Below are 14,815 nucleotides of genomic sequence, written 5' to 3' on the forward strand. Positions count from 1 at the left end.
TATAACTGTGTGAAACTCATGTCCTTTGTAGAAGTTGTATGCCTATATTTCTTGGCCCAGCCGGTCGTTAATAAATCTTGAATTGGATTCAAGTGTTTGTCGTTTGTTCTCTGCATACCTTCAACTCAGAAACTCTACAGGTAGGACTGGTTGCCAATAGAGTGCACCGTTGTGTAATCATTCTAAGAATGTGTTCTGTACTGCAGGTTTCCTGCAGTTTTAATTTAAGAGTTGTGAAAGTTCCATAGCTGTTATAGGATGAAAAAAAAAGAAGCTTTTATATGAGAGTTGATCATTTGGAGTTTTTGGCACATTTGACAGTTGAAATTGTGTGAATAGCTTAAAAGGTGTAAGTGCAGAAGTGGTTCACAAATTGCATAGACCTCTATGTTAAAAAGTACACTTTCAAGTGTGTACAGTCAGTTCAATAGGTCATAGCATGTTTTAAAAGTCATAGCATGTTTTAAAGGTGGATTGGTGTGAATAGTTAAACACATTGTAGGAGTAGCACTGGGAAGAATTGGAATGATGATGAATAATAATAGTAAGTATGTAGAATAACTAGTTGGATTTGCTGAAGCAAGCCACTAATAATAATTAGTGTTAAGAAAATTAATGAAACATGTCTGTGATGAATAATTGGATATTCTGATGCATAATTGTAAGTTTTTAATTTTACAGGCATCACTAGTAATATCACATAAAAGTGTGTACTTTTTCAGTCATTAAGTATTAAAAAACTGTACTAAAAAGCCATGAAGGTTCTTCCCTATTGCTTTCATACATTTCATAATTCTGACTGTTAACAAGGCTATATAGCACTTTATAAAAAGGTGCTGTAAAAAAGAGTTACTGTCTCTGAATATTATGTACATGTAATATGTATTTGTATAAAAAAAAAAAAAATTGCTCTGATGCTTGTAAAGTGGCCCTGAGCTCTTGTTAAGTGCACACTTATCAAAGTGGTTGGTTCCTGTGAAGTTTGCACTTGTTTTCTCTCAGATTGAATGTACTCCCAGATGCTGGCACGAGCTGAACATCTCTTTTGTATTGTAAATTTGCTTTAGATCATTAATTCAACACCAGTGAGAATGAAGACACTCTTACACACACTTACACTTGCCATGGAGTTGGACGGCCTTCTCGACTCACCCATCACAGTTGAACTTTGATCAAGTTTTACTCCAGATATATGAAGAAATCCCAATATTTACGTTTCCACTGTACACCAACCATGTCTGGCCATGTATGACGTTGATCTGTATCTTCTTTCAAATGTCTTGAGGGTTTGAGAACAAACATTTTACAACGTGGGGTGTGGGTGGGATAATGCGCCCACTGTCTTCAGGTAGTCACAACAACAACGCGAAAGTGTGGAGTTGTGGTGAGTGATATCATATCATCTTCTACTATGGAGAAAAAGTGCGGTCTAGACAGTTTCTCTTTCATTTCTGCCCCCAGCAGTTCGGAGTAATGAATGGCACACTAATCAAGGTGAGCGCAATCAGATTTGTTTGTGCTGTGTTACTCAGAACTGCTGGGGGCAGTCGGGCAAACCACACCTGTCCAGGCGGCTTGATATGTGATCTCCACATTGCAAAATGTTTGTTCTCAAACGATCCAAAGATCAAAGAAGATACAGATCAACGTCATATAAGACCAGCATCTGGAGTAAAACCTGATCAAAGTTCAGCTGTGATGAGTCGAGAAGGCCGTCCGCAAGTGCCAAGAGTTGGACAATCTGGCTAACACACACACACACACACACACACACACACACACACACACACACAAAGTAAATCTTCACATCCACTGTTTGACAGCAAACATGTATTGTCACACTAAAGTTACACTCATCTTTCTAACAAGACCCCAATCAAGTCTAAGGTTTCTAATCAATGTATATAGAGGATTGAGTAATGCGTTTAGTAGCACTCTATTACGTAAAATGCCTAGTGAATCATCATCTCCTGATGTCATTGCAGTAAGACCTCCTCTGGTCTACCCTGAACAGACAGAACTGATAATATTTTTCATTCAAGTACCAAAGTCAAAGGTTTAAGGAAGGCTTTAGAACAGTAACAGTAAGTGAAGGTTGTATTTCTTCTGGCCCCAGCAGTTCCAGGAAGTCATTCAGTATTGCAAAGCTCAGTATTGCAAACCCGAGTTTCAGCTGACAGCTGCAGGGAGAAAAGATGACAGAGCTCCCCTAATCAAGATGCCCATCATAGATGTGCCCTTTTCCAGCATAGCTATGGACATAATTGGCCCCCTTGAGCGCAGAGAAGCTGGTCACAGTCACACACAACAAGAATGTATCTATGTCACTTGCCTTCCTGATTCTTCCCTCTTAAAAAGGTCAAGATTCCCCTAAAAATACAGATCCAGGCACAAACTTCACATCCAAGGGTGCGGTTTGGGGTGAGGACAATTGGATGTGTTAAAGGAGGCCAGAGAAGGAGACAGTCACCAAAATAAGGTGAACATTCTCTCTTATGTCCTCAAAATGAGAGACAAACTTGAACATAGCAACATTGACCAGGCCCAACAAAAGCAGAAAAGGGAATATGACCAGTCAAGGAAGCAAGCTTTCAACCCCAGGCCAAGGATTCTTCTGCTGTTACCCATTTTGGACAGTGGAGTCCTAGCCAAGTGGCAGGGATCTTTTGAGGTCATTAGGAAAAGGGTCCAGTGACCTACACTGTAATAAGATCTTCCTGCCCAACCGACACAAAAAGCACCAAACCTTTCATGTCACTCTCCTGAAACAGTCGACCGGCCCCAAGTGTCAAAGCTGTTCTGGGCTAGATTTGTTCCGGATGAAGATGGAAAAAGCCTGAACATACTGAGGTGTAATCATCCATGACATCTGCCTCTTGTTTCTAGGCCCTATTTGCGAACCAGTTGTTACAGTGCTAGCCAAGCTAGTCCCATCTCTCAAACAGAAGTCCATGCCATGTTAGAAATGGGTGTTATAGAGCTGTCCTATCATGAGTGGTATAGTCCAGGGGTGCTAGTTCCCAAAAAGGATGGAGGGCTACATTTCTGTATTGACTTTTCAAAGATCAATCAAATCTCAGCATTCGATCACTAACCAATGCCGAACTGATAGAGAGGCTGGCAAAGGCTACCTGTCCTCACTTGACCTGTGTAAGGGCTACTGGCACGTTCCCTCTACTGTCACCAAAAAGGCTGGCTGTTGCCTTGTGCACTTAAAGGAGCTTTGTCCATCTAGTTTAGATGTAAATGGCACTAAATGTCTATAATCAATATGCAGCTACAGTATCAGGTGCTAATTGCGCCTCGCATGACTGAGGTGTTGGCTATCAATAAAAGATATGTTAGTCGTGAAAATGCTTCCAGATTTTTTTCTATGTGTGATTTTGAAATGGTAACAACGCTAACATATTAAAAACAGACATTTAGGAAAAGTCAGGGAAGGAGGAGGCATTGGTTTTACAACAGCAGACTTATTTTATTATAAAGTGTCACATGGCATCTGTGGTTGCCTGTGGAGGCTCTGGTGTTAAGCAATGAGAGAGGGAAACATTGAAGAAGCGAGTAGAAGATGAGAGGAGGAGAGAGAAAAGACATTGCTTCTGATCTGCAGGCAGGCAATCGCACACAGGGACCCCTCCCCCTCCACACACACAAACTCCATCTCTCCCTCCTTCATACATAATCTCCCTCCATCTCTTGTCTTTCTGCATTCCTCTCACAAGCCGACGTCAGAGGCTTGTTGTTCCCACAGGGTCTCTGGGATTCCTTCAGGAATTCTCGCCTGACATTCTCAGCGTCTTCTGAAGTGCTTACAAGTGCTGAAAATAAGGTCCATCTTCCTCGGTGCGCTGCTCTCACCGTGGCAACACTGCGATAGGGCTGAAGTGTGAGGCAAGACGTGCTTTTCATTCTGGTTCACCAGGACATTTATTTTTAGCGAACAGTAACTATTAACAGGCTTTCTGAGAAAATGCAAATGCATTGAACTGTGCTTGGGTGTGTCACAGTTTAATTTAATATAAAATATAATTTCTAATTTCATTACCTCTTTGCGACTCTTTCGTTTCTTGTCTAGACTCTTCTTTTCCCTTCCATCAGTTCAGATATGTAATTCTCCGGCCCTCTCTTCCCCTCTTGTTTATCTATTATCCATTACCATTACCTTTGTTGTTTGTTTCTAAAATTCTTAATTCTCACTTTCCACTTCTCTCCTTTCCCCTCTTTTAAATAAAAGAGAAGAGTGCAGTCTTGTTATACTTTATGCCCTGTGTGTGATTTCTTTCTGTTTCTCATGATCAACCTGGCTTTCTCCATTTGGTCTACTTTACTTACTTATTGGATAACAGGGGGCACTTCCTGGTACTGTTGAATCTGGAGGGGAGTGTAGTACCTCCCTCCTGCTCTGTGCATTGCTTCATTCTGGGTAGACCAAAGAGCAACAAATGTTGCTATGGCGATCAGGGAACATCGGCCTGGAGCTATAAGATGGCCTGGTGATATTGTACTGATATTAAGAGCCTTTTCACCAGCTGGTGTTGGAGGGATGGAATGAGAGAGAGAGAGAGAGAGAGAGAGAGAGAGAGAGAGAGACCCCCAAATGAAAACATGTTTGTGCATCAGCTGGACGGGCCCATAATTGGGCCCAAATTCTGCTTTAATTTGATTATTAATTACTTTATCTCCTTGTCATGTGTAATATGTTATTCTGAACTATGATCTGAACATATCCACACAAAACTTCAAGGTGTTACCTATCAAATGGCATCCTGCTTTTGCATCTTATCGTCATATTTCTAATATTATAAGCAGTTTAGTTTGGGTCTGGTTTTAGGCGGAAATTAGTCAAATACTACATTCGGCAGAAGACGTTAACAAATTAGTTCATTTTCTAAGGCAGTGCAATTGAATGGGTGTGGGGCTCAATGTGTGGTATGTAAGATTAACCGAAAGGGTTTGTCCCACTTTCAATTAATTGAATACCACACTAAAAATATGACTTACGGCTTTATGATGCCTTCTAAAAACAAATATATATTTATATATATATATATATATATATATATATATATATATATATATATATATATACAGTGGGGGAAATAATTATTTGATCCCCTGCTGATTTTGTTAGTTTGCCCGATTACAAAGAAATGAGCGGTCTATAATTTTTATGGTACTTTTATTTTAAGAAATAGAGACAGAATATCAACAAAGAAGTCCAGAAAAAACACATTATATAAAGTTATAAATTCATTTGGATTTGATCGAAGGAAATAAGTATTTGATCCCCAAGCAAAACATGACTTAGTACTTGGTGGAGAAACCCTTGCTGGCAAGCACAGAAGTCAGACGTTTCTTATAGTTGGTCACCAGGTTTTCACACATCTCAGGAGGGATTTTGGTCCACTCCTCTTTACAGATCCTCTCCAAATCCTGAAGGTTTCAAGGCTTTTGCTTGGCAACTCGAAGCTTCAGCTCCCTCCGCAAATTTTCTATAGGATTAAGGTCTGGAGACTAGCTAGGCCACTCCATGACCTTAGTGTGCTTCTTCTTGAGCCACTCCTTTGTTGCCTTGGCTGTATGTTTTGGGTCATTGTCATGCTGGAAGACCTATCCACGACCCATCCTCAGTGCTCTGGCTGAGGGAAGGAAGTTCTCGTCCAAGATCTTATGGTACATGACCCCGTCCATTGGCCCCTCAATGCAGTGAAGTCGTCCTGTACCCTTAGCAGAGAAACAACCCCAAAGCATAATGTTTCCACCTCCGTGTTTGACGGTGGGGATGGTGTTCTTGGGATTGTAGCATTCAGCATTTTTCTCCCTCCAAACACGAAGAGTCGAATTTATGCCAAAGAGTTCAATTTTGGTCTCATCTGACCACATCACCTTCTCCCAAGCCTTCTCTGAATCATTTAGGTGTTCATTGGCAAACTTCAGATGGGCCTGTACATGTGCCTTCTTGAGCAGGGGGACCTTGCGGGCACTGCAGGATTTCAATCCGTTACGGTGTAGTGTGTTACCAATGGTTTTCTTGGTGACTGTGGTCCCAGCTGCCTTGAGATCATTACCAAGCTCCTCCCGTGTAGTTCTGGGCTGATCCCTCACCCTTCTCATGATCATCCTTACCCCACGAGGCAAGATCTTGCATGGAGCTCCAGGCCGAGGGCGATTGATGGTTATTTTGTATTTCTTCCATTTTCTAATAATTGCACCAACAGTTGTCTCCTTTTCACCAAGCTTCTTGCTGATGGTCTTGTAGCCCATTCCAGCCTTGTGCAGGTCTGCAACTCTTACCTTGATGTCCTTTGAATGTTCTTTGGTCTTGCCCATGGTGGTGGAGAGGTTGGAATGGAAGAGATTGATTCTATTGACAGGTGTCTTTTATACCCATAACAAGCAGAGATTAGGAGTACTTTTCCTAAAGTGACAGGACTAATCTGTGTGCCTCATGGGCATATAACCGGTCTGTATGAGCCAGAATTCTTGCTGGTTTATAGGGGATCAAATACTTATTTCCTTTGATCAAATGCAAATGAATTTATAACTTTATATAATGTGTTTTTTCTGGACTTCTTTGTTGATATTCTGTCTCTATTTGTTAAAATAAAAGTACCATAAAAATTATAGACCGCTCATTTCTTTGTAATCGGGCAAACTAACAAAATCAGCAGGGGATCAAATAATTATTTCCCCCACTGTATATATATATATATATTTATATCATGCTATAAAGGGTTGCTGTATTATTATGCCGTATTTGACAGTGCCAGATGCAATGGCCTATTATAACACTATTTATGCATCTATCTAGGGCAGGAGTGACCAATACGTCGATTACGATCGACCGGTCGATCGCCGAAAAAGTGTGGGCACCCCTGATCTAAGGCCTTATGAAGAGTATATGATGGCTCCATGAATTCTTAAAAGTGATTATTGGTTTTAAGTGGGACCGTGAATTGAAAATGGAAACTGTACCACTTCTAATGAGATGCAAACAAATTGGTAATATTAATGAAATGTCCTCACGCAATGAAATAACACTAAGAACACCAGGTGTCTAATGTGTAATGACAGTTAATGACAAGCCATAACATTGTCATGGTTAGTAGTATGTTTGTCCATGTGTGTATGTTTGTGTTCAGTAGTTTATCGCGGGCAAGCTATAAAACACACATTTTCATAAAGTAAAATACATTTGAAATCTGTCTGTTTCATTGAGAAATTGTGTAGATTTAGCTCAGTCACAGTTGAAAGAGCCATCTTGGTTGGAAAAGTAAGAGGACACGCCCAACCTGCATACCGATGTTGAATTTCCCAATTGTTTAGGTTAGGGTGAAGGGTTTGGTTAGGGTTAATGGGATACTGGTCCAGCGTGTGCCCTTAGTCGTTCCCATCTAATTAAGCAGTTGCAAGCTGCCATCTTAGATGAGAAAAAGTTTAAAAAGATGTCCCATCCTTTTTTTTATTAATTAATTTGGTTAATCTGGTCCCTAAGTGACAAGGTGTCTGGTATTGTACAGACTTTGGGGCCGAAGGCCAGTGTAAGCTTGCGATGTTATGGGCTATGGATAAGATTGCAGGTGATGAGTTTTTGTCAAGGACTTTCAAGGTTTGCTACATACAGTATTGATTATGGGCATTAAGAGCTAGTTCCATGTAAAATTGTACCTTTACGAATGACACAGAAACTACACTATTAGACACATCAAGAAAGAGCAACACAACTTTCTGTGAAATTACCCTTATGAATCAAAGCAGATGCTGTCTTCAGACACAATACATTTTAGACACTTCAATTCAGATCAACGTTAACTAAGTACCACCCAAGTGATTCTTTGTTGCCAGATTTCACAAACCAGACAAACTCTGAAGAGATTCAATTAAAATGCACTTCTCACTGAGTACCATCTTGTTCACCATCTGCCCATTCAAACGGGAGCCTTTTATGCTCTATCTGGCGTGTAAGGTGCAATAGTCTGCAATGTGAACTTGATACTTACTGTATACTTATCAGCCACGAGGACCTGCCAAGACATTGGTTCATAGTAGCCAAATAAACTTCTATTAGTACAGTCCCTGAGGCAACATGGCTGGATTCAAGAAAAAGCAAACATCGATATGATCATGCTAATGGGTCACATGCTTGAAAAGTAATCTAGAAACTAGATTGTTCTATCTATCTACTATCTATTGTTGTTTCTTGGCTCCTGACCTTGTAGTAAATAATGACTGTTATTAATAAACCTTAGTAATTACTAATATGTTAATACAGCAGTGTGTTATTTTTTCAACCCGTGCTGATTTCTCCTATACAGTGATTCTCCTCATTTGTTTATACCCTGTTAATGACTGTCTCTCTGTCTCTAGGTTGACAGAACCGAGGTCATCCGCAGCTGTACAAACCCCAACTACTCAAAGATCTTCACTCTGGACTTCTACTTTGAGGAGGTGCAGCGGCTGCGCTGTGAGCTCTATGACATCAGCAGCAGTCACAATGGCCTCAAGGAAGCTGACTTCCTGGGAGCCATAGAGTGCACGCTGGGCCAGGTGGGTTTCCATAGTTACTGTACACCATGCAAATTCGTAAAGAAAAAATGGCAGGGCTGGTCATGGAATGCATGCTCTACCAGCAGTGTTGTATCAATGTGCTATCAACCTTAACCCCAATCATCCCCACATTTGGACTGGTAGTGTACAGTATATGGAGTGAGTAATATTCATGGAGTCTGGTCAACTTTCGGGCAGGATGCCATGTTGCTGCCTCTGAGAATTCCTTTCATCCATTCATTCTATTCAGTTATTTGGTTTGAATTCAAATTAGTGCAGCAAGCTACTGTAGCAAACTGGGGAACTGTTTAAAAAATTAAATGATGTGTTAGTTGTTAACCCTCACAGTTGTTTACTGGTCCTTAGTGTAAGACATGGTTGTTAGTATAGTTTCTTCTAATCTCGGGACCTCACTCTGGCTACTTTGGTTAGTAATGAGACCCTGGGGCTTCTGGTGTTAGACCACCCTAAATGTCAGATTGTTTACTCAAAATGACATTGTCTCTTCCCTCCCTCAACCGTCATCTCCTGCAAAGTGAAAAACTGGACTGGATGTAGGGTCGTTTAAACGCTGGAGCGGCAGTTGGCTGGGCAGTGTAGCGTATTTTATACCAACCATTTTCTCTCACAGGGAAGCTTTCTCTTTGTGTACTGTTTGCCCACAGTCAGCAGCGAGTGAAATTACCCGCCATGCGCTAAATGACGACAAGGCTCATAATGAAATAATCGTCCAGGCAATCGTTAAGAGCATTCTGCAACACTCTGCCCTCGGCTGAAACGGTTGACGTCTGGTGCTCCCGCGGAGCTGAAAAGCTTAAGCCTTCCGAGCCTCTCTCTCCCCTCCTTATCATCTGTCTGTGCCACATGGTTGATAGGCACTACAATCTCCATTGAGCTATGCAGAAGAATTCTCTAAAAAACAATAGTTATGCATTTTAATTCATTTTATTTTAGATATACATGCTTCCAAGTTTCTCTCATTAACATTTTCTATTCAAGTTTAAGTCGGGGGAGCCCTTCGTATGGATAAGCAATACATTTTGTGTCAGTCTGTTTCATCTACAAAGGAAGTGTGGTTGACTATTATGCCAATGACAGTTGTACAACGGGAATACATGTGATTCACCATGGGTTTTCCCTTTATTACTGCTGTGTTATTCTCCAAACTTCACTTAAAAGGCTCCCACTACATATAACTATTCAGACATTGACTGCTTTTCCTTTCTTCTTTTTAAAAAAGACTTCCAGCTTGCATATTAATTATTGCTAATTCTGTAAGTCCCGTGACATTCGACATCAGGAATCTTTCTTGTGTTTATGGCATAACTGCTTTTTAAAACTACCCAACAACACCCTACAGACAGCCCTACTTCAGAAATCCAAAACTCCTTTAACTGAGGTTCGTTGGGGGGACTCTCTACCTTGTCAGTTCTGGTGTTGCCCATAATCACCTTTTTCTTTCTTTGGTTTTCCACTGTTGCTATGGTGTTGAAATGAGGCGTCAAGGCAGGGGAGCATCAGCAGTCTAATGTCTTATCTCTCTCCAAACAGATTGTGTCCCAGAGAAAACTCTCCAGAGCACTGCTCAGAGAGGGAGGCACAGTAGGCAAGTCTATCATCATGGTAAGGGGCCTCGCCATCTCTGCTCTCTCTCTCTCTCTTCCTGTTCCCTCTCCCCTTCTTTCTATTCCCATCTCTACTCTAGTATTTCTCTGTAACCCTCCATCTGTTCTCATTTGGCTCTGTATCTCCACTTTTCCCCTCTACTTCGCCTTTACTTCTGTCTCTCTAGTTCAATTCCTTCAGTCCTGCTACTATAATCACCCCAATTTAGGTTTATTGTGCGTAGAAAGTGCCTGCCTTATCAGCAACAAAGTATGTTGAAAGCATGTTCCCCAAAATTTGCTAATCTTGTTATCTCTATTCCTTGTGAATGTAGGCTACACTATAGGCATTGATGACTAAAAAATATGTGTGGGAGTAGCCTATTCTCTGAACTGATCTACGACTACATGGCTTTGTGTTCCCAGCACCACAGACATCTTGGTTTTGTGTGTTTTATCTACTTTGACTCGCTGTACAGTATTTACTGCCTCTATAAGTTCCACAAAGTTTTTATTTGTTAAAAACATTAGTAAAATGTTTTGTTTGACCGAGGAGCACTGTCTTATTTTCTAGACTTTGTATGAAGTAGATATGGATTCTGACCTGCTCAATCCATTCCTTGTTACCACTAGAAAATGGTACAATGAGTCTGTATAATTATTGTTTACCTGTTTGGTTTCTCAGGATAATATGTAATTACTTAAAGTGGCAGTAGGCAAATTGTAATCGTTGAATTATTGCCAAATGACCCTGGTATATCTATAGTGGTTCAGCAGTGAAATTGGCCTTCAGAAAAGTGGCTCGGTCTGACTGCTTTTGGCATTGCATTCTCTTAACCTATTCTCTGTGCAATAACGCAGTGATCGCACCTTGGTGAGTATAATAACTACACTGATGTTGAGAGGAAGATTTGGTGCACATGCATGAGACGATGACAGGAGGAGCAGGGTAGGGAGAGAGGCCTGTTTTGTTTTTTCGTTTTCAGGAGAGTACTGCACCAAGGGGGCAGTTTTCCGCAATCCTGCCTACTGCCACTTTAAGTGTGCACCCAACTTCTATTTAGGGAGTACTAACATTTTGCTGACTGAAACAATGCCCCAGAAACCTAGTTTGTTAACAGACTTAGTGTATTCTGCTGTACTGTAGCAGCTTTGATGTTGATACTAACATCCATGATGTCTATATTGGCCTTGAAGAGATGGTCTGGCTGGCTGGGCGTGGTAGTATCATTATGTCTTCCAAGTGTACTGAATACACAGCTACAGCAGTAACAATAAAGCACAGCTAACCTCATGATTGCAAAGTCACCACTACTGCCATAGTGTGTGTATCACCAGATGTGTTTTACTCACAGGTCAGTGCTGAGGAGCTAACAGGCAATGATGACTATGTGGAGCTCTCCTTCAGCGCCAGGAAACTTGACGACAAGGTAAGGCCATTATTAAGCTACATATAACCTTCATAGCTTCACAATCTGTCACTGATATAAATGGTCTAAAGCCGGCAAGACACTGCCCGATTTCAGCCACAAATTTGTTGCAAGCCAAGTTGCATTTACATATCCGCTGTAAACGTGGGTCATCTGCAATGAACTTGACACCTTGACTCGCACAGTGTGAGTTGGTCACTGACATGAAGAGAAGACGGAATCACGTCCAATTTGAATTCTGACATGTCCGATTTTTTGGGGTCGTAGCTCCTATCTACTCGTACACTGTGAGATGGAATACGGGGCGATTAAGAAAGTCAACCAATGGGAATCCATGAGGCTGTGCACAATGGCAACGCACAAGTTGCATTTTGGACCGTACTTATAGAATACTTTATTTACTTTATTAATACTATATTAAAAAAATAGCTAGTACATTCTTATTCTTGCTTTGGAACCATGACATTGAAATAAAACTTGTGGAGCTGTGGCAGGACCTTGCCTTTTAGAGACAGTGAAAATGATCCTGATCGTTAGAAATTCCAAATGTTTTAAAAGAATAAACAGCCTGGATATCATGTCCAAATTCTCCATATGTTCTTAGGCTTTTTCTCGGCGCATGAGAAGACTATGCTTATAGCTGAAATGTATTTCTACTTTGTTTTTCAAATTTCATGGCCAGCGCAATTTTTACCGTTTAACAAACATTGAACAGGAGGGTGAAAGGGGGCTCGGTCGCATCGCCCATTGTGAGAGCTACCATCAATAGCGATCAATTCATCGCTATTGAATATCCTACGCATTACTAATGCCATCAACTAATAAGCACCAATTACACTTAGTCTTAGTCATTCAGTGAGGAAAAAGCTCATCAGCTTCCATATGAGGTATAATTACACCAGAAACAGAAGAGGTGTGTGTCAGTGGGGTTAATTCAGAGGGATCTGAGAGCTCTTTCCTTTAAACTAATCTAGCTATTCCTCAGTGTCTCTCTCAGGCCCATTGTGGTACTAGTCACAGTCAGACTTTAATTAGCCAATCTTACTTAAATTAAAGATGATGGAGTCTACGGGCTCCAATTTGCTTCCGCTAAAGAGCGCTGTGCAACACTAAAAGCATGTGTAAAGGTTTTGGTAATCCGGTGTCACCGAGAACTGTGTCTGCCCCGACCAACACAAATGTAGCACCAATATAGGCGGGGCAGCAAATGGGAGTGTCGGTGGACTTGTCAAGGGGAGTAGGCAAATTCAAACACCTATGAAGTTCCACGTTCAATAATTACCAATAGGCAAAAATAGACACTTATTTGATCATGGGCATATCAAATGATCATTTGATTATTTGAATGGGCAGCAGTTGTCGCCTGTGGGGGATAATCCCTCATGCCACCAGTACATCCTCTATAATTATGTGGAAGTAGGTCTAGTCTAGTGTATATTCTCGCATTACTGCATTCTGTAAGCCTAAAACATGTAATGACCAATGTTGCATACATCGATTGCCTCCACTCTCTGTTGCAATTACTAATTAAATCATGGAACTGTGCATGTCTTTGATAGGGTGTAAACTCAAATAGGAGAATATCTTAAACACTGTTATACTGTAGATTATTGCCATTATTATTGGCATACCTACGTCATAGAAAGTAACGTTTACGCACAAACTAAAACGATGCATCCTGAAAAAAGAATCCCTTAATGGAAAATAATCTCCCTCATATCCATAATTGTTTTTCCAACAATGAATTCAAGTGATACAGCAAAGAAAGTGGCTGGAAATGTGTTTATTTTGTTTTACTACAAAGCATTACGTTTGGTGCAAATCCAGCACATACAATGCTGTTTGCGCATCATCTCTCTGTGAAGAATAGTGGTAGCTGCATCAAGTTATGGGTATGTTTGTCACTGGCAGGGACTGGGGAGTTTGTCAGGATCAAGAGAAAATTATGAGTTGGTAGTGACATCCTAATCCACACAGTGTAATTGATTCCTATACACATCAGAGACCCTATAAAAACAAAGATATTAATTACATGAACCATTATCCTTGCATTAATATGGACTCAATTCAACTTATTGAGTGATTTGTTGATGACATTTTTGCATTTTAGCTAATTTTAAGAGTGTCATAGCAAAGGGTTTGAGTACTTATGTACATGAGGTATTTCTGTATTTCAATTTTCATAAATTGGGGTATTATGTGTGGATTAATGGCAAATTCTTTTAATTTATTCCGTTTTAAATTGAGTCTATAACACAACAACATGTGGAAAAAGTGAAGGGTCTGAATACTTTCCGAAGGCACTGTATCAAATAAGGTGAAATATCGGATCATGTTCTATCGCAGTTGTCATTTGTAAGTAACAAATGAAATATCTACCAGGTCAGTTTTAGATTTTTGGAGGGACAACTGTATAAATAGAACATCCATGCAATTCCGTCCATTCTATGATGATGGATCGCTGGTAAAGAGCCATTGTACAGTTTGGAATAAGCCGAGGCAGCTACAATCAACTTCTCCGTGTTCTCCACTTAGGTGAGCGAAACGAATATTTCTTGAACGGTCAACTACACTGAAGCCCTCACCTGATTAGTTATCGCGTCGAGAAGTTCACCCTCATTTAATTCATGTTCAGCCAGATTGAACAATTTTCATCACTTCGCCCAGACTTCAGATTTCGCTCAGACTTCAGCTACTTCACTTGCGTACCAACCCGTCATGCACTGCACGGACGTGGACCTTCTATGGAAAATGAATGGAGGCGACATATCGCCATCCGAAATCGGATCTGGTGTATTTGCCGTTAGTGTACCGCAGTACTCTTTAGCGGAAGCAAATTGAGGCCCTATGTGTGTATGCGTGTACGTGTGTGTGTCCCTGCTAGGGACTTAGAAATGAGTTTTTGGACACCACAGCTGCTCAAGTTAACGTAAGCTACATTGTTCCAAATATTTCAGGTTTACATGTCATAGTTCTCCAGGGTATGCACGCCAAGGCATTGCATCTGCAAGGAGAAATGCAGTTAAAGCTAAGATTGGCCCTCAACATTTCTATCAGTATGCATTGTGTTCATGAATGATTTATTTTAGGATTTGGGGTTGCAGTTCCATTTGGATCAAATTATTTCAGGCTATGGGTAGGGTTGAGTTATTTCCATCCTAAACGGTTCACTGTCAAGTCTTTGTGTGGTCAAGATTAGGTATCAGGTGTGCATAGCAAATACTGTATCTCACA

The 14,815-nt window shown here is 40.7% G+C and overlaps 1 protein-coding gene across 1 annotated transcript in view; it reads left to right on the plus strand.

The window, feature by feature from the left end:
* cpne4a (copine IVa) overlaps positions 1-14,815 on the plus strand; it is a gene marked incomplete at both ends in the record, with an annotated part of 63,894 nt that overhangs the window by 18,633 nt on the left and 30,446 nt on the right. Inside the window, 3 exons of the mRNA XM_083678302.1 lie at positions 8,368-8,547; positions 10,099-10,170; positions 11,507-11,581. Coding sequence (XP_083534428.1) covers positions 8,368-8,547; positions 10,099-10,170; positions 11,507-11,581 — 327 coding nt within the window. The remainder of the gene's footprint in view (positions 1-8,367; positions 8,548-10,098; positions 10,171-11,506; positions 11,582-14,815) is intronic.

This window comes from Argentina silus, assembly GCF_951799395.1.
Source record: "Argentina silus genome assembly, chromosome: 10".
Lineage (NCBI taxonomy): Eukaryota > Metazoa > Chordata > Actinopteri > Argentiniformes > Argentinidae > Argentina > Argentina silus.